General features: G+C 36.3%; 1 protein-coding gene across 7 annotated transcripts in view; it reads right to left on the reverse strand.

The window, feature by feature from the left end:
* Positions 1 to 21,402, reverse strand: part of CEP128 (centrosomal protein 128) — a 143,639-nt gene that overhangs the window by 24,382 nt on the left and 97,855 nt on the right. For all 7 annotated transcript variants that reach the window (XM_064460506.1, XM_064460504.1, XM_064460503.1 and 4 more), the window contains 3 exons: positions 19,902 to 19,925; positions 3,657 to 3,734; positions 1,749 to 1,862 (listed from right to left, as the gene is read on the reverse strand). In XM_064460506.1, coding sequence (XP_064316576.1) covers positions 1,749 to 1,862; positions 3,657 to 3,734; positions 19,902 to 19,925 — 216 coding nt within the window. The remainder of the gene's footprint in view (positions 1 to 1,748; positions 1,863 to 3,656; positions 3,735 to 19,901; positions 19,926 to 21,402) is intronic.

Here is a 21,402-nt window from a genome sequence, read left to right on the forward strand (position 1 = left end):
CTAAAATAGTCAATGTAAAAATTTCAGAAGAACTCCCTTTTTTAAAACATACATTTTTCTTATAACCTACCAAATATCTGTCTACTTTGTATAGCAGAAGCACTACATTGTGCACAGACCATGAATCAAAACTATCAGAAAGAATGAACTTTGATATCCTCAAGCCTACACCCTTCCACCGATCAATTTTAGACACTCCCAGTTGGCAAATAGTAAACCAAAAAAAATTAAACAACAGTGCAGTTGAGGTAGTTCCAAGGGAGCGTAAGAAAGGCAAGCATTAAAAAGGGGTTTTTTTAGACTAGGCTAGCCTGATCACTGAAATCAGATTAGCAACCGTCTGTTACTTATTTTTGAACATTCTGTTCCATTTGTAACAGCCATGACAGCAGAGTACTGTATGCCATGCAAAACCCCAATTAGGCCTGACTAAATAGAAGCCATTAAATGCTCTCTGTTGTCTAAAGAAGGAGGAAATATTGTTTTGGAATCAACTTTATACTGTATTCTTAATATATTGTTTAAACCATGCGAGCTCAGTAAGTTCAGCCAGCTTAGTGCAACATTAAATTCTACCATCAGCTGACTGCATTCCACTTAGCTTCTCAATGTTTTCCAAATTTCCATGGCTACTAAATTAGTAACTCTTGTGTGAAGGCAAGAGAAATTCAAGAAACTGAAGGTTATCATTAGTCACAGACTGAAAGTGAATCTGTCCTATTTTTTCCTTTCAATTCTTTCTTACAGAAGAGCAAGATGGCTTTTTCAAGTAGCTTAATACCTTCTTCTTACAACAGCAACTTACTAAGCTAAAATACTCTGTATTTATTTTGCCTTTTCCACTTTTTAAAAGACCTACTGGTAAGTACATCCTCATTTTACAGAAGAAAGGCCGCTATGGAGAGGTGGGGAACACAAACAGCTTGAAGTTTTCTGATACACTGTGTGTGATCCTATATTTTGAGCTCAGCTGCTCAGAGACACTGGTAAGATTCATTGCCAAAGAATCTTGATTTGATTGTGATGAGTAGAAGAAATACTAGCATGATTCCTTAGTTCTGATCACTTATTTCAACCATGTCCATAAGAAATTGTAGTTTTGCCAAAGTAAGCTAGTATCACAATGACATGCAGTGAAAAGGGCTAGGACAATGAACAAGCTAATATGAAGAGAAAGAAAGCGTGTTCACACAAAGGTGAACTCGTTACAGGCAACGCTTCTAAACAAGAGCACTGGATTTGTATTGCAGGGAGTTAGGAAATTCTGCTTAGCCCTGCTTTCAATCCCCTCTGCCTGGATTTTGTGTATGTATGAGACATCATACAGCATCTTTTGTAAAGAATGCAAAGATTGGCTACTGAAAAATCACTACACACGATCTACAAATTAATCATCCTTTTAATGGAAGAAAACAGGTTTCTATTACATGAAAGGACAAGGGAAAATTGAACAAACCAATCAAAAAATTGCTGTAGACAGCAATTTGACAAAGCAGGTAAACGCTTCAGAGTAGTAAGACACAGTAAGACACTTTTCTGTGAAATTTTAAAGATTTTTGGGAAGTATCCATGGCACTTTACAATGAAGACAACACTTTTTTCATCAAATTTTACATCAGCCATTGCAGCTACATAAGACAGAAACATTCATGTGTGATTTTAGTCTGTGTTTGTACTAGGAGTTAATATACATTAAATAAGCTTATGTTGCTGTAATCAGGAAACAAAAGTGGAGTACATATGCATACCTTGAATTGTTGGACTCTCTGTTTTGAATCTTCCAGTTGTTGCTGTAGAGAACTCACTATTTCTTTATACTTTGTATACCTTTCCTCAATCATCTCCCTTCGGCAATGGGACTCCTAGAAATGCATGGAAGGATCTAAATGATTTCATAATGTGAAAAGTAGTTAATAAATGTTGGCTGGCTATTGTAAACACAGGTATCACCAGGGATTTTCAATACAGAAAGACTGAATTAATTACTAACTTTCAGAGGTGGAAATACAGGGGCCATATGAAAGCCTAATGTTCTGTACAGAAAAGTAACGTTAAAATGAAAATAGGTTAAAATGTGAACAGCCTCAACCTTAACCAGTGAATGATTTCCTGTAACTTTCCAAACTTCAGTAATATCATACCTTCTAACAAATAAATTCTGTAATGATGAAAAATTAATTACAATACTGTAGAAACAAGCACTTAAAGGAAAAAAGTGTCCTAAGGATATGGACTAAACAGTATTTTCAAATAAGAAAACGTAACGCTTCTCACTGAACTAGTTAATGATTCACTTGAATGAATACAACTACCAGACAACTTGTGAGGCATTATCAAAGATTTACTTTCTCTTTCCAGTCTCCCTTCCTATGCAAACACTGAGGGAAGAACTTGCTAGCCATGGAAAGCAATGAATGGCTTTGAAACACTTCATTCATGCATACCACTTGAGAGTAAAATATGCTAATGTACAAAAAAAAATCCATTATTTTCAAATAGAAGAATTAATGAAACTCCAAACTGACATTCTCACAGCTAAGGTATAAAGCTTAGTTCTTGAATAATAAAGTCTTGCAAGTGTGAAGGAGCTTGTAGAAATCCTGCACTCAAGCTTCTGCTTTGCCTAGATGAGAGCAGAATTTTTCCTTTATGAGTGTGGAACCATTGGAAACAGAAGGCAAATGTCAACCTCTGTCAGAGCAAAAAGCTCTTCTGGGGATACCTGGAATGCAAATTTAAAGCTATACATCTCAGCAATATTTTTCTTAAAAAACCTCAAACATTTCAGACAGCATTTGTGTTCCTAACTCTGATGATGATGACAGCAATAGAATAGTGTACAATTTTTTTACACATGACCTTGTGCAAGAACACTTAGAATAAAAAATGTTCCAAAAAAGTATGTTTTGAAATGTTTATGGCTACCTCAGGATTAGAAATTCGATATAGCACATATATCAACAAATGCGTAATGATTTGCAGTTTGTGATTTAACACTGATTTAAAATTTACATTATGCAATGAGGTTCCAAATTATTTTTTAGTAAACCACCAAATTTATGTATGGAAAGTAATAATAAAGTGGTTTATCTACTTAGCCACTGAAGATCTAATTTGTGGCTTATCTCTCTTGACAGTATTCCACCACTACTGTCAATATGTCCCACTGTGTCCAAACACACCTTGATGTGATAGTGATACTGGGAAAATAAGTGACACTTACTGGCATTATATCAAAACAAACAAACAAACAAAGCTGTAAAGCTCACCTATTTTCATTCATTACTTAAAATATTGAAATAACTGGCATAATTTATTTCATTACAGAATTTTCATTTTTTCACAGGTAACATCAGAATTCACCACTCAATACAAATAGTCTGAACCAGTAATTAGGACTTGACCTATTATGCCCAATTATCAATATTTGCTTACATTATGGAGCACCTCAGCAGTGTTACTAATTTGGACTAATTTATAACCTCAAAAAATCTGTATGCACATGAAAATAAATTTCTCTATGTTTTTGTCTATATAAAATGTACGTATGTAATTTTAAATATCTTATTAACCAATTTATCTATACATATGGAGAGGCCATTAATTAACCAAAATATTTTAGAACTACTGAAAGAGTCAAATAAAATCTTTCTCACTCCAATATCTTTGAAATCCTCTAACAGGCTCAGTTTCTCAGGAACAGACTCCAGGTGGTCTAAAGCTACTTGAGTACTCTAAAGAAAAGAACACGGGATAAAACTTTAAAAATTGATCAATTCTCTCAGCCATCTCAAACATTAAAAGCATATTACATCTATAGAAACAGGTTTATAGATATGTACGTGTCTGTAAATTAAACATGTCAATAGTAAACAGGCTGTTAAGGAAAAAGGACAAAATAAAACACACAGCACAGTTTCCTTAATTTGAATCTCCATGAATAGTTACCAGTTTATTGAGCAGAGCAATACTTATTTACAATTTTGGAGTTTATGTAGCCTTCAGGATTAAATTTTCTTTTATTGCACTTCAGGGACTAAAGTACATTTAACAAAAATATAAATCATTACTCACAATGTTTATATCTTTGTAGTTAACACATAGTAGAAACATCCTTTTTTTTTTTCTTTTCCAAGTACAAATATGTGCAGTCAGCACTTAGCTAAATATAGAACAATCAGATTTCATATTTTTGGTTTAGACATACACTATGTACTGCTGAAAGATGAATTACCACTCTAGGGAGAGTTAGTGTTGGACTCAAACCCAAGATTTCACAACCATACCCATGACACAAAAAATCTAGTCTGCAGCAAGATGCAAAGAACTGACGAAAATGAGTATCATGTTTTGGATTTTGTGCACAGGTGAAGTTGGTTGGTCATGCATAAAGAGTAGTCATGCCCCATAAGCCAGATACTTCTGGAGCTTCTCAAAGGCTGCCCTTCTATTATTTGCTGAAAAGCAAGTAGAAACAATGCTGTTTGTACTTTCTGAACAACAGTTGATATTTCCTCCACAATTCTACAGACCACACTTCTTTGGCTAAGGTTCTGTTAACCTGGTATGTAATCTACTGATAAGGGGCTTCATTAACCATATTAGTGCCCTGGCACTTTAAAGCAAAAATCTATACAACAAATAAAATTAATCAATCCTGAAGTCAAATACCATTATGCTGTAAAGTCTGTGCCAATTGAGTCAACCTGCCCTTAACTACAAAAGCTCTGCTGCTAGTCTTGGAAAGTCTCAATAAGATCAACATGAAAAACATTCCATTTACATCCCAGACTAAAGACCTGAACAGACTAAAACTTTCAATCACACCAGGATAAGAAAAATCAGTAGGAACCTCTCAACACAAGTGCAGTCTACTCCAAAAAGCTGTGTTTTGTATCTCATAAAGCTCTCTATCTTCAAAAGCAACCTGATGAGTCAAGACTGTAATAGTGCACTATGCTGGGTATAACAAACCATGAAACATCAGTAGTATTACAAACAACAAAAATACTTCACCAATGATTAATACTGAAGGGACTGTCTACAGGCTTCATTGTTATAAAAAAAGTGTATATGTCCATGCAAGCTAATTCCTTAGATAAGAATGTGATTCTTCAAAAGAATAGCTCATAGGTATATTTCCTTAGTTAAAAATCAATCACACAAATTCTTCCATGGAAACGGGATAAATAGCAATGAAATGAATACCCATGAGTAGGCGGCTTAGATAACAATATCAATACTGTTATTTTAATATTTTATTAATAGTCTTAATCACATTACAAATAGAATGGATATTATATATTGTATATCAATGTAATAGGCACATTAATAATTTAGCAATATATTAAATAGCATTATATGCAATATATATTGTACATATATAAAGCAACAAGTATTATATATTTAGATATTATCAAACATTAATAGAAGTATTAAAATTACTATTTATACTGCTACCATTACTGTCTAGTGACCACAGATCTTTTTTCCTACATGCTGCTATTCATTATATAGACAAGTTACCTGCACAATGAACTAAACAAGCCATTGCTCCTATAATTTATAAGCCATACTGCAAATTACAATAACGTAATATATGAAAGGATTACAATAACATATGAGAAGACATCACATTTTGCTTTGAACCAACCACTTGCTAGCTTACATTCTCTCTCATTCTTACACTATAAGAGAGTGTACAACCCATCTCTTTTCATTGTCTCTCTGCAACTTCTCATTTTATAGACCTCTTGCAATCTTTCCCATTCATAGCTTTGTCAGGCTGAAGAGTCCTAGTGTACTTAGTTCTTCCTCACACGGAATAAGTTTCATGCCTTTGATTGTTCTTATGTCTTGTGGAGCCTCTCTATTTTTGTGGTTTTTAAGATGGAGAGGGGGCATAAGGAGTGGAGAACCAGAACCGAACAGAGTAACCTAAGTGCAGACACACCATTAGTTTATAAGCAATGATGTCTGTCTTTGCTGCTTTCCCACCAGTTCCAAACATTCAGTTTTTAAGATTGTAAGAAATATGCTTTCCATAGCAAATGAAGGTCAAGTTTCAAAAACAATGGGATTCATTTGCATCTCACAGGACTGAACTTGCAACCAATATTCAGTCCCAATAAACTAAGGTAGTAGGCATGAGACTGTTTTTTCTGTTTCTGTAATTGTATGTATGCTAAAATATTAGTTTGTACAAGAATTTCTCTCATTTCCTGCAATTAGGAAAAATTTTACTGGCAGTTAATATGCTGATGATATTAGGACCTATTTCAATAAAACAACCACCAGTTTTCCAGATATTTGGGTTCTTTTTCCTTCTGAGACTAACGAGGTTCATCGAGTATCTCCCACCTTCTAGGAATAAACTTTTACCTTTAGAGTGTATGCTTAGCTAAAAAAGGGCTCTTTTATCCCTCTGTTACAATCTGTAGTAGAAATGCAAGATGCAGTAGGAGAAAAATATGCGGGAATTCCCAAACCTGGCACTTTATTCCAGGATAATTTCTACTCTTCATACAGTGCAGAAGACAACAAGAATACATTGCAGTCAAAGGTCGTAGAACAATATCACCTCCATTACCACAGGAAAGGGGAAAGAATTTTACGAGAGGGTTGGATGAATTGTTGCTTCAAGAGCAACAGGAAGACTAAGCAGCCTGCAAAATAGAGTAAAAGGATTGACCAGCAAGGAAGGATATTTTAGATTTCAAGAAATACAGGAAAAGCTGTTCAAAGTGAAACAGAGTAAAACAAAGATGCTTCAATCATTTAGTGAGAACAAGAAAACAGAAATGAGACAGGCAAAATAAGGTGGAGATTATTTAGGTATGAACACAAAACAAAATGAATATTTTTGCTTTTCTTGTATACTAACACATTAATTTTGTTATATTTTTAAATTGTACAGGAATTATATAAGACTAAATATATTAAATTACACTTAAAAGATAGGTAAGTCACTTTCTGAAATGGGCAGCACTGAGGACACCTGGGATAAAACAGGTCTTAATTGTAATGTTGACAGCTGACCATGGCAAATGCTGGAAAAAGCCTGGAAGGACAGAAAGGTGCATACTTGTACGGAGTTCCAGTGAATAAAGTAGGGCAAATCAGTTTTGCAAAACTCAAAGTCAGAATTAATAAAGGTTATTTCTTCTAACAAGAAAACAGTATTTTCTTTTTTCTCTCTATTTTATTTTTTCTCACCTGCTGCATGAGAAGGGAAGTTAAGTAGATTTCATGCTTAGCTAGCTGTGTTTGGACCAAAACTAAAAATTATTGTATTATCTTCATAAGAAGTCCTGTATTTTAATGTGGAACTTAATTTGCAATCAGGTTTTTTTACTTGCAAAATTCACCTAAGAAGATTTTATCAGGAGAAAAAAACCAAAACTTTTTCTGTAACATATCTGGTTCTTCACCAGAAAAGAATTACAGAATCTGCAGTTATGTATTAATAATGATTGTATAAAATAGATTCTTCTTCATATTTTCAGGATGCAATCAGAAAGGAAGCCTACATATTGCATTTAAAGTGTTTTTCACAGATTATAGTGTAGAAAAGCTTTTATAGCTATAAAATACCTTTTTTTTCCCTTTTTTTAAATGCTACTATACATATCCACTTGAAAGTAAAATTGCCTAGAGGTATCTATCAAACTCTAATGTTTCCCTCTTACAAGAATCAACTATTTCACTTTTACTAGAGTATAGCAGTATTCATTCATATTTCATGCTTCATTTAAAACGGCCTTATGTTCATCAAAGCATTGATTTTCCACTCCATTAATTTATGATGAAAAGCAATGTTTGCTGCGTCTTCCCAGAATAGCCCCTGGTACTGGTCTGCATGTGTGTTTCCAAGGCTGGGAAATATATGAGAGACAGCAGACCCTAAGCAATCCAAACTTAACTATATGTGAAAAAAAAATACTGAATCCTAAGGTTCAGCAGTCAAACTAGTATCACACTAGTATCACACAGGTTCACAAAGTTTTTTACTTTGAACACCAACAACTCCCCTACCCCTTCAGAAATAGAATCCTTCTTCACAGGAAATAACCCCAAAATTGTAATACCCCTCAATCTCTCTTCTTGGTCCAACACCAAATTAAACCATGAATATTTTAAGCTTATGGTATATATCACCTAACACATTTTCCTAAAGTATTTCACTCATGAACTTGTGGTGGGTTGACCCTGCCTGGATGCAGGTGCCCACCAAAGCTGCTCTATCACTCCCCTCAGCTGGACAGGGGAGAGAAAATAGAGTGAAAGGCTCATGTGTTGAGATAAGGACAGGGAAAGATCACTCACTAATTACCAACCACAGGACTTGATGTGGGGAAATTAGTTGAATTTATTACCACTCAAATCAGAGTAAGATAATGAGAAATAAAAACCTAACCTTAAACCACCTTGCTCCCACCACTCCTTTCTTCCTATTCTTAATTTTATTCTTCATTTTCTCTACCTTCTCCCCTGAGTGGTGCAAGGGGATGGGGAACGGGGGCTGTGGTTAGTTCATCACATGTTGTCTCTGCCAATCCTTCTTCCTTGGGGGGAGGACTCCTCACACTCTTCCCTGCTCCAGCGTGGGGGCCCTCCCATGGGAGACAGTCCTTCACAAACATCTCCAACATGAGTCCTTCCCACAGGCTGCAGTTCTTCACGAACTGCTCCAGCGTGGGTCCCTTCCACAGGGTGCAGCCCTTCAGGAACAGACTGCTCCAGTGTGGGTCCCCCCCAGGGTCACAAGTCCTGCCAGCAAACCTGCCCCAGCGTGGGCTCCTCTCTCCACGGGTCCACAACTCCTGCCAGGAGCCTGCTCCATCCCAGGCTTCCCACGGGGTCACAGCCTCCTTTGAGCATCCACCTGCTCTGGTGTGGGGTCCTCCACGGGCTGCAGGTGGATACCTGCTCCACCATGGGCCTCCATGGGCTGCAGGGGAATCTCTGCTCCAGCACCTGGAGCACCTCCTCCCTGTCCTTCGTCAACCAACCTTAGTGTCTGCAGGGATGTTTCTCTCACATATTCTCAATCTTCTCTCTGGCTGCAATTGCGCAGTTTTTTTCTCCCCCTTCTTAAATACATTATCGCAGAGGCGCTACCACTGTTGCTGATGGGCTCGGCCTTGGCCAGTGACATTGGCTCTGTCAAAGAGACGGAAGCTTCTAGCAGCTCCTCACAGAAGCCACCCCTGTAGCACCCTGCTACCAAAACCTTGCCATGCAAACCCAATACATAACTGTAGAAAAATATACATTTGAGATGTCACATAGAGTTGAAATAAAGTTGCCTGGGGCACAGGTCACATCTGATGTACTGGCTCATAGCATGCTATAGAGTATACTCAGTTTACAGCAATTTTTTTTCCAACTACAGAGTTTTTTGCTTTTATTTCCACCATTTTAATACGGAAGACTTGTGATCTGTTCTGAGCATAAAAAGAACTCAGGCCCTAAGTGTAAGCCCATGCCTTAAGCCATCCCATGTTTCAATTCTTTCTAAATTCCAGTGCCAAGACCTCATGTCAACACTGTCTGCAAACAGATTTAAGGAAAATGCTCATCATCTGTTCTCCCCAAGCATCTCCTGAATATCCTGAATATATCCCCTCTATTTCACATACTTTTTTTTTTTACTTTTTTTTGGGAGGGGTGGGGAGGTTGGGGGGTGTGGAATTAGCTGTACCTCAGCTAGTCCTCATTAGTTACATTATTAAATATAATCCTGAAAGCAGAAGACTAGCCTTTGAGTTATATGCATACTTAATCCTTCAGGTTTTTGTTTCATTGAGAATCATGTGGATAAAGGATGATATAAGCAACTTGGGTTTCTGAAAGGTTTTTTTAAATTCTTAAAATTTAAACCTAACTATACATACAAAACAATGGGCTCTAAGCTAATCATTACTGCTCAGGAAGTAGCAATGATACATATTTCCAGGATCTTGCTAACTCATTGCTCAATATCAACCAGAAAAGCAAAATCAACACTGGATATAATCAGGAAAGGAAAAAAGAAAAACAGAGAACATAATTATTCCCAAGTATGAATTTACAGAGTGCTTGCATCTTGACTACTGAGTGCAGCTGTGGACCTCTATTTCAGAACAGGAGTAGGAAAAGGTCAGAGAAGAGCAACAAGAATGATCAAAGCCATGGAGTGCTGTTTCCATGTTAGAAATCATTAGATAAAATGACTTGAAAAAACAGGACTCTTCAGCCAGGAAGACAGATGCCTGAGGGGAGAGATGACCAATTTGCATAAAATCAGAAGTCACATAAAGATAGAAAATTTTATGTGGGTTTAAGCAGAAAACTGGACAAGTGAATGAATGAATAAGGCCATGCAAGGGTTCCAGATTTGTGGAAACTATATCTAAGTCTGGAAGCCTCTGACCTTTGAATAGCTGGATTCAGAATGAATGAGTGGGAAAGAAACATACGTCAGTCCTGTTCACGCACTTCCCTAAGCATTTTATTTTGGCCATTGTTGCAATGTCTATAGCTGGGCTAGACTGACCTTTGGTCCTAACCAGAACAGTTCCTTTTATATTCTAAAATTCTCACAGTCTTCTAAGCAGTTCGTGAAGTGATTTGAATAGAATAACTCACACACTAATATTTTTAAGGACAGAAATGTGTGCCTTTTTCATAAAGCCTATGAAAAGAATGGTAGTGATGTACAAATAAAAACAGAAGAAATAAAAAGCCAAGCTTGTTAGAGGAAATTCAATAAAGAAGGCAGGAACAAAAGAATACATTGAAAAATGGGAGGGAAAGGTGATGAAAGAGCTTTTAGCCAGCCCACAGAATTGGCCTGGTAATTTAATGAAATGCACAGCAACCTCCTCAACGTGGATCAAATGCCATACTTGTATCATTAATGACTACACTCTATTCTATTAAAGGAGATGGATTTAGCCGCACAGATACAATGCGAAAAAGTATGTTAGAAGCACCTGACATAGAGGGCAATTAAGTACTGTTAACTTTTTTCCCAGAAATTGGAAAGCTCTATGCCATAATGCATACAAGTAATCCTAAAGAGAGCAATCAGATCTGTCTGCTCATTGTTTAACAGGGAACAGAAGGTACTGATACACTGCACTGATGGTACCGATAAGAGGAAGACCAATTGCACTGACTGAAGAGTATTAATGGTATTTTACTTAACAGCAGTCTTTTCCATATTGTGAGTGCTATTAATCTTTCTGGTATTAAAATAAAGACTATTTACTTTGAAAAGGGGCGTTCTATGTTTTCACAGAGATTGATAAAACAAATTACTCATTTTCCATGACTTCATACAAACACTTTGATGTTTAAACTGCATGTGAACAGTTAATCCTCCTATACTGATGTATTCTTGGTGATAGACAGTTTCACACTGTCTCAAGGGACAGATCTAAATCAAAATCAGATACACGTTTTATTTTTAGTCTCAAAGCTGCAATGCCAAAGGCAAATAAATCCAAGCAGGTTTGTATATAGTTCTCCTAAAGTTTGCCTTTATAGTCGATATATTGAAAACACATAAACATAAACCAGAAACCAAACTTCATTGACTTTCAAGTACTGTGCTCCTTTCTTTCCTGAGATAGGTAAAAACAAATGGCTATCTGTATTGCACAGATAGTTTTGAAAATTAGAGCTGACTTAAGTACCAGCTAGCTAATCCCCAAAGAATACCCATAAAAAGATTAAATGCAGCTGTAATTTTAACTGACTGCAATGCATGTCAGCAGGCAGTTACAATTGAGATGAAAGATGTAACGGTAAAGGTGACCTACAATGACTTATTTTTAAATGGCCTTAGCATGTGGAATATTTAAATAGCAAGAACAGGATGCACCCAGCATGTATAAAGGTATCCTTTGCTCTCCCTGTTAACGTTTGTAAAACTACGCAAACTTCTACGTGGCTTCTATCTCCAGCACTAAACTGATTCATCGTGTGCTTTTCTTTTACACAGGCTGTGGTTCTACCTAAGAGGCCTGAGGTTCTCTGTTGACTTTCATATGCCAGGCAAATTCCATGACAGCTGGGACATTCTGTGACGTAGTACATCGTATGTATAGAGGGAACTTTAAGAGAAAAAAATAGTATTTTGTATTTTTTTTATTCCATGCACACCATTACTCCAATTATACCATTGTCTTGATGATTTCAGGACATCAAGAAATCAATTTACCTTTACAAATGTAGGCAACACATAAATTTATCAAGTTATAGAACACGCAAGTTCAACTGGCTTTTTTTTCTACACTACATTGTTTCATCAACGTTTTAACCAGTAAGATTTTTTTTAAAGCAAAACCTACACTTATACTAATGAAAAACAAAAGACCCTTTTTAACAAAGCATTGCAAATGTCAAACGAACTGAACTTTGAATTTAGACTCCAGATGTTTTTGCATGGGGTGGACCACATTTTAATTAAGAGATCTTCATGGATGCTTCCTTTCCTGTTTACAATGCCATGGACCATCTCTTCTCTCATTCATGAGCACATAACATCCCTGTGGTAACTACGGGGGTTGTTTACATGGAAAAATATTAGGAAAGTATTTAATGAATTTTTAGTTGTTTGATGCATACTAGCAGCTGGAAATGTGGGGGAGACAGTGCAGTCTTTTGGCAAGCCAGCTCTCTGTGAATCATCAGTTAGCTCTCCAAGTACTACTGGGGGTTCACAGGAGTAGTCTTGAGAATCTATTCTTTATCTTTTACTAGGATTTTGATGAAGACACAACTACTGGAAATTAAAAGAAATATAACACAAGAATCAAAGTGGGTAAAGTGAAGCAATGTTAGTGGGCACGCATTCTTAAGAGGTATAAAAAACTTTCTTGTCATTCATTCATGAATGCTATCTTCAACTTTCTGGAGCTTTGCAGACTAAAAATCTTCACATATAATTTATGTTAATGTTTTTTATACTCGCTAAGCCTTCCAGAAAGCATTAAAAAAATTCAGTGGACACAGCCTTCACTGGAAAGAAGAAATATAATTCAATTTTACAGCTGAGAAAAATTTAAATACAAAGAGAAGTGATTTAACCAAGGATTCACAGCAAATCAGTGTCAGAGTAGGAAAAAAATTAGGATTCTGGCTTATAAATTTCCCCATTTTATTCAAAAGATGCACAACAATAAGAGAAAAAAATATGATAGCATCAATAGATGTAACTGATGTCTGTGTTCCTAAGGTTATAATCTGATCAAATATAAAACATTTAAATCTAAAATGAAGGACCTAGCAGCACATTAGAAACATTTTAGTCAGTAGTCCACTGTCAAACAAAATTTTACCTTGTTTTACCTTGAATTACAGTCTTTTGTAATAAAGATTTATCCTGAGATTTTTACTTTCTCTAATGGAAAACTGAGAGGATTTTGGTTTATTAAAATTTGGCAAAAATGTTCAATATTTGCAACATGTGGAACACATCTTCAAAATATTGAAGAGAGCTTTCTACTTAAAGAATGTAAGGGTTGCATTAGGAGGGGTGTTGCCAGCAGGTCAAGGGAGGTGATCCTTCTCCTCTGATCAGCCCTGGTGAGACACATCTGGAGTGCTGGGCCCAGTTCTGCATTCCCAGTACAAGAAAGACATGCTGGAGGCAGTGCAGCAAAGGACAACTAACATTCTTTAAGGGACCGAAGCATCTTGCCCATGAGGAAAGGCTGTGAGAGCCGGGATTGTTTAGCCTGGAGAAGAGAAAACTCAGGAAGATCTCATCAATGTGTACAAATATCTGAAGGAAGGGTGTAAAGAAGAGGGAGCCAGGCTCTTTTCAGTGGTGCCCAGTGCTGTGACAAGAGGCAGTGCACAAACTGAAACATGGGAGGTTCCACCTGAACACAGGAAACACTTTTTCACTGTGATGGTGACTAAGCACTGGCACACGTTGCCCACGGAGGTTGTGGAATTTCCATCCTCAGAAATATTCAAATGCCGTCTGGACACAGTCCTGGGCAACCGTCTCTGGGTGACCCTGCTTGAGCAGGGGGGTTGCACCAGATGACCTGTAGAGGTCCCTTCCAACCTCAACCAGTCTGTGATTCTGTAACGTATTACATTACTGATATCACCATTGGAGAAACTATGAAGTTACTAGACCAAGCTGTTAGACATGCACTGTGATTATCTGGCAATAAATAAATATTAAACTGTCAACCTGACTGCCAAACAAAGAGCAGTTTAATAAAGTTTACAGAGCTACCTACATTTTCTAACCTGCTCCTTAGAGGCAATCTAGCAATACATTCTTAGGCCAATATTTTAAATATTCTTTAACAAATACACAATAGGATATTCCTGACTACACTTATCTGCAAATTTAGTATTCAAAGTCTCAATGCAAGTACCTATATTTTTGTAACAAGATGTTACTTTCTCACATTAATTTAGAAATGCCCTTTTACAAAATAGTGAAGAACATTTTTAATAGAAAGTAATTTAAAAATAATGCTATATAACAGTTTCTGAGGGAAGGGGGATTAAAGACGTGGCATAAGAAATATACATTTATTTATTTAGTTTGTGGACTTAGTGCAAGTACACAGCCTTAAATGAAATTCATAAATCAGAAAAGTTGTGCAGGATCTTATAAATCTATTTATTTCAGCATTTTTGGTTCCCATGCTAAATCCCAGAATTAGCCAGAAAGTGAGACGTAAGTACGAATGGGAGAGAAAGGTAATTGTTTAAAAAAAAAATCATACTCTTAACAGCAAAAAAAATTATTTCACAGCAAAAAAATATCAAAATGTTGACAGAAGAAAACTAGAGGTGGCTGTATTAGCAAAACACTAAAAGAACAAGTAAAGCACCAAATATTAGGGGGCAGAGGACCGATAACTAGCAGGGTATTCAACAAGAGCAATGGATATGTAGGGGGAGAAGGCAACATCAAGGAAGAAAGGAAGAGGAAGGGGAGCATCAGAGAAAAGAAACCGCTGGCTGCAAGCACCATCAGGCAGCAGAAGTTACTTGGTGGAACTGAGCAGAGGAAGGACTCGGAGAACCTTGGGAAAGTCCTCCATCCCCAGGAAAGGGAAGTGACACACTGGCTCTCCAATGAAAGGAAAGGAAAGGGCGAGGCAGGCAGGACAGAGGATCTCAGACTGTTGCTCCTCTCCTGGTCGTTTTTTATAAGATCAAAGAATGGCTGTGTTCTGGGAGGACCAGAGGCCTTTGATGTAATGGTAGTTTTGGCAAGACACTACAGAAGCAAACCACAGGACAAGAAAGTATTAACCCTTAGGTTCAAGATTTTGTAAACATTCATACATACAAATTATGACAATGTTCAAATAACCTCAAGAGCTAACAGCAAGATTCACTTATTGATGGAAGGCACATTGAGAGACAGAGAGAGAGAGCGCACCCTAAAATGGATGGTGTCAGGCAGTCGCATAATCTCCCAGTGAAAGGCATTGGACATTGTCACCCTTCCAATTCTCCTTTTAAAATGGGTGATAAATCAGAAAACTGATGCAAATTTGAGCCTGTTGCTACAGTAGAAGAATCTAATAGCTTTTACATTGCTGAGTGTGTGCAGACAGAAATTTGTTTTACTGGTATTCAAAACCTCTACTTTCATAAATATAAACTATGAATTATAACAAAATACATAACTGTTCAAACTGAAAAGGAAATTCATATTAAATAACTATTCTGCAGAATATTTACAGCATTACTGGAGTTAACCCAGTTTTATGACGTTGTGACAAGAAGTTGAATCATATCCAGAAAAATCTGATCCAAGTACTCTAAGCAAGTGGTATCCTCACTTCTGGGTTCTCTACTGAAAGCAGCAAGCTGTCTTATTGATCAAAGGGTATAGAATGCATATGTTCACTGGAGTAGCTTCAGGACATGGTTGATTTAAAATTTAATTTCCTAGTCTTTTATGTCAGACTAGTCTATGTCAGACTAACTGCAGCTTATGCTCACAAAGAACATGATGTAGTTTACAGAAACCCACTGAAGCCCCAAGCATGGCATAGTAGCAGCATGCACCTAAAAAATGCACCCTACCTCATTATGAGAATTAGAAACACTTCCCATTGTAGCTACATCTGAGAATACGATACAAACTTTTTCCCAAGAAAATCATACAACCAAGTCTATAAATAATAGAGCCGAATCCTGTATGTAAGAACTAAGCTACACTCAAGAATAAACTAAATCATCTTATTTAAAGATAAATTGTACTCATTCTGACAAAACATCAGACTACATAATTGATTACTAAAGTAATCAGGAAAATTACTTAACAGCTATGTAATGATTAAATTCACTTTATTAAACAGTATTAAAACAAAAAAAATAGCCAAAAAAACACATAACCTCTAGGTACTAAAAACCTCAGTTTTGCCTGTACTTATCACTCCGCTGGCACTTCTCATGAGTTGAAGGATTATTCCAGAATACACCTTGGTTCTTCAGCTCCTTTTATATCCACTAGTGACTCTGTCCAAGTACTGCTCTTCCTTCTTACCTTCCAGCTTCTGCTCCTGTCCTGCGCACCATGCTGGAGCAAGAAGCAGTGTACCTATCTACTGAATCATACTGTAGAACCGATCTGATTGAAGAAAAAGAGTCAAAAAATCCAAAAGCTTCTTGTGATAGGTACTATTTGTTCTCAGTCTCCTTAAGGGAGTGACCAGATCAGGTGTCATGTCCTGAAGGACGATGGCAATACAGCACTTTCCTTGGGAACCAAGTGAGTTGGCTAAGGAAAAAGAAGATCCAAGGAACTGTAGCGTATAGCAGACAGCATGAGTCATGGGTAGGAGATAGAGCTTCCAGCTCAAACAGACAGAGGTGATGCAAGGGACACCCCTAGTTTATTGCAACTCACTAAATCACTGAGATTAAGCTAGGCTTGGAAGGTTTATTCACCCAGAGCTCTGAAAAGAATCTGCTAAATTTCTGTTATATTTCTTTCACACTTTTTTTTTTGCCTAAGTTGCCGAGTCCATCATGAGGCTACTACAACAATTTTACTGGCAAGTGCAGGAGGCAGAAATGGCTGGATTGTAGAGAAAGGGAGGAGAGTGGCCTTCCAAATATAACACTCAGAACATGTACATGTACACAGTTTTCAGGTCATTGTGTAAAACAGTTTGTTTAGGTTAAAATCTTAATCTGAAGATTTTTAAAAATGCACTTACTGTTAGATGTACATGTATTTTCTGTTGCTTAGAAAAGTATGTGCAGCATAGAAACAATTTAAAAAGTGGCTGCAAGAGACTTCACACTTGCGGTAAATTTCAGAGAGTCCTGTACTAAGCTTCGTTTATTCCTGTGCAGAGAAAATTCTTCCCAGTAAAAGGCAGACTAAGGATGCTGTGGAAGAAAATGCGGATGAGATTCCTAACCCAGCCATCCCATCGTCTCACAGTTTAAAAACAGCTCTAGAGAGCTGATGCTTTCCTATGTATTCTGTATAGCTTGTGTCTGTGTGTATTCTGGCTTTCCCCTTTCTTGCCCCTTTTTCTGTCTTGCATTTTGTGAATCTCATGAACTGCCACCTTTCTGACAAAATTCTCCTAAGAAAATGCTTTTTCTACACTACTTAAACACTTTTTTTCTCTAAGGGTTCTGTCTGAATTTGAATTTAATACCTTATGTCTCTATTCCATTTCTGGTCTCTATAACCTGAATAAAATAACAAAATATGTGAGTGGTTATACTTTTTTGATGTCATGCTCTGAGCACTCAAATATGAGATTATAAGAAAAATGTACAAATATATGAGTACCACAACTACCATGTACTCGTTGTTACAAATGCTGCATACATATACAGTGAAGTACACATACACACTATAAATGTAAGGACTCTTAAGGATCCCTTAAACGGCAAGCCTTATTATTCTTTTGCTCAAGGGCTTTTCTGTCATAGCTCATCCTGACACACTCAGACCACAGAAGTATTAGTTTGTGTGTATTTTCTTTTTAAGATCAGTGAAGGGGGGAGGGGAGAGAGAGAGAGAGAGAGAGAGAGAGAGAGAACACTATCATACTCATAACTGAAACAGAGATATAAAGGTCAAAACTTCTTATTATTTTAAAGTATTCATTATCAGCTATCTAACATCTGCGTTTTGAGTATACTTAGCAATATATATAGCAAGAGCTCCCACCAAATTTAGCTATTACAAAAACTTTACATTTCTGAAAATCAGGCCTCAAAAGCCACAAATTCAGATACCCAGAAAATGAGGAACAAGAAGTAATCGACAGTCTGTGAAAAATCTAGTTTAAGTGATTTGCCTGACATCATAGAGGAACTTTATGGCAAAAGTAAAATTAATGCCTTAGGAGCATTTGACAGCGTTATTGATGACCATACTTTTCTTGCCTACAATCTCAGGGGTTAACATTACACATCTTCCAACGTCAGCAATAATGAAAGCAGTGATTGACTTCAAGCTGTAGGATTTAGCATCACAAATTTGCAATCAGGTGTTACCTCTCAACTTGCATTAAGAAAGAAAATTTTATTTTACTGATGATAATCCTCTTCCTTTTCTATCTGAACAGTAACTTACAAATCTTCCTTCTTAAAGTAGAAGAGATGGAAAGTATAAAGAGTAGAAAAGCTCCAGAAAAAACAGAAACAAACATTGTCAGAAAATATGGATTGAATTTGCATGATGCTGTGCTATTTGCAAGCAATTACCCTCTGCCTATTTCAGAACGGCTCTGGGAGCAGAAAGGACAAGGCATTTGCAGGCAGACTAACTTACAGTTCATGAGAAACATGCCTGACTGGCTGTCACGTAAGCACACCCTGAATAAGAGATGCTCCTGGAACAGAACTAACATCCTGGCAATACTTTACACTCACACAGTACTATGTGAAGTGCCAGGACAGTGAATTTGAGCGTTAGCTCCCTACTCCCACAGGGCAGGAGTTCCAGCACTGCACTCTGATTTACAAAGGGCTTTTTATGTGTGAATGTAAGCTTTTTTTAATGTACTGAATATATTTTAAACATAATTTTTATATCGGAAGCTGTTTTCAGAGAAGCACAGACAATCAGGAAGGATTAAATAGTAATTCACACAAGCAAATTTTAAAAGTTTATATTTGTAGCCTTGATATTGTCTCAGTACTGGTTTCTTCAGATGAAATTTTCTGGATTTCCAGTGAAAAGAAACTACAGGTCTGATACATATTATTGTGTAATGATTTATTGGACATTCCTACATAAGAGAAAAAAATCATAGTTCAGAAATGCTACAGCAAGCTGAGACCCATCCCAGGTATTGCACCTGATAAACTTACTAGCTTGGGACATCTGGATAATCCAGCTGCATTCATGGCATGTACACGCATGAAGGCTTTTGTCCTTCCAACTTAATATCTTATTAAATGATATTAATTAATCACTAAAATGGTATTCCTTCATGCTTTCAGTCTGAAGTGTTGATATGGGCATGAACTGATTCTGTCTGTGCCAACCAGCATAAACATGTAAAAAGCACACGTAACAGTCACTGAAATGATTGGATCTATCACATGGACCTCAAACATTAGAAGCATTAGAAGTAGAAAAATAACATCCTTTGTTGGCTCAAATCTACGACATTTCTCTTGCCAGGGATGGAAGGAGGATTGAAATGTACAGAAAAACTACAGCATAATGTATTCCATATAACCGGTGCTCAAATACTGTATTAAAAACCTACACAGAAAGGTGCAGTGTAAAATTATCACATCATCTTTTAAAAGTAAAATGACAGCTAAAATCCCAGAACTGAAAACATTTTTGTTAAACACGTAAAAATAACATTTTTCATCATTTAGAAAAATTATCGGCAATGTCATTGTGATTAGTCTGGAAATGAATTTAAGGAACTTACCTTTTCTAGGGCCATAACACGTTCCTAAAAATAAAGTACAAGGTGCCGTTAGAAAGTAAAGAATCTGAATGTGACTGCGGTTGAGCAATGATGAAAAGGAGTAATTTTGGTTTTTTGCTGGTCATAGGTATAGCCTTTTACAAAAATCTCACTAAATAGGAAGTTCTGTCCTTAATTGGACCTCTGTCCCATGTATCATACTATCTCACTTTTTAATTTACTCCATCATATATTTTTTCAAATAGTATAATTAGATTTTCAATATCGCTGATTTTTCTGTTATGTACCCCAAAGCTTGTTGTCTTTTTTTTATAATCTGTGCCTGTAAATCTAGCATGTTTCGGAGCTCATGTCATGCTAGCATCTGGTTTAGTTTTCTTTTAGGCATTTCCTTAGAAAACTAAAAAGTAAATTCCATATCATGATTTTGTTATCCAGAAATAGCTCTGAAGAATGTTTTATTAATAACAAGATGACATTAGTCAAAGTCTGATGTCGGACAAAAATAAAATGCAAATAAAATAAGTTTGTGTCAGTTTTAATCCAGCAAAAAAATATTGAAAACCCAGAATTTATAAATTTACTGTATGTATTTTAATATTCTATTTCCATAAGAAAAATATTAAGCTAGTAAAAATCTAGATCATATACTGTGGCGCTATGTCCTGACTAGGTATGGTATTTGAAGTAAATACCTTACACTTTTTCCTGTTCTATCCTCCCTAACAGGTGAAAATAATTGTAATAATCTGGATTTACTCCTGCAGCATCCGAAGACAGTTAGACAAGTCTGAACTGATGTCACTATTTCAGAAGCAACAGGTACAACAAAAACTTCTTAGACCAATGGAAAAATCTGGGAGCCAGAAACAGTTCCTGCCATTTGCAAGAATGCAAAAGTATTTTTCTTTTTTTTAAGACTAGGTGGAAATGAGTTACAAAGACTCTTCCAGAGTTATTACTGTCTTTAAAAACTTTAAAATTATTATATTCACTAACTGAACAAGTGTACGTATTTGTGTAAAACCAGTATTTACATATTGTGTATTTACATATTTGTGTAAAACCAGTGTCCCTTGGATTACTAAAGGGCTAACTCTTATTCCTATAACCTTTTGAAGAAAAGACACAGTTCACCCTGCTGAAATGTTTAAAGCTTATTCACAGAATGACGTTTGGAATGCAAATGATGTTAGTTTTCATTAGCCACTTACAATAGTTGTACCTTTGATTACAGTTCTAAACTATAGGCAGAAAGTAAGACAATATAGTGTAGGAAAAATAACTGCCTCAAGTGAGGCTGAAAAAAACCAAATCCAAACATCTGAAAATGACTAATTGGTTTTGAAGATGTACAAAAAATCCAAGCAATCAGGAAAGTATGTACAAGGAAATATCTAAAGGGAAAATAGGAATGCACACATTAAAAAGTTTGACAGAAATCTAATCTAGTACACTATCAAAAAATAACTGCTAACATTTTGCCAGTAGTGGATGCCAC

The sequence above is a fragment of the Phalacrocorax carbo genome, chromosome 9 (genome assembly GCF_963921805.1).
Source record: "Phalacrocorax carbo chromosome 9, bPhaCar2.1, whole genome shotgun sequence".
NCBI classification, from domain to species: Eukaryota; Metazoa; Chordata; class Aves; order Suliformes; family Phalacrocoracidae; genus Phalacrocorax; species Phalacrocorax carbo.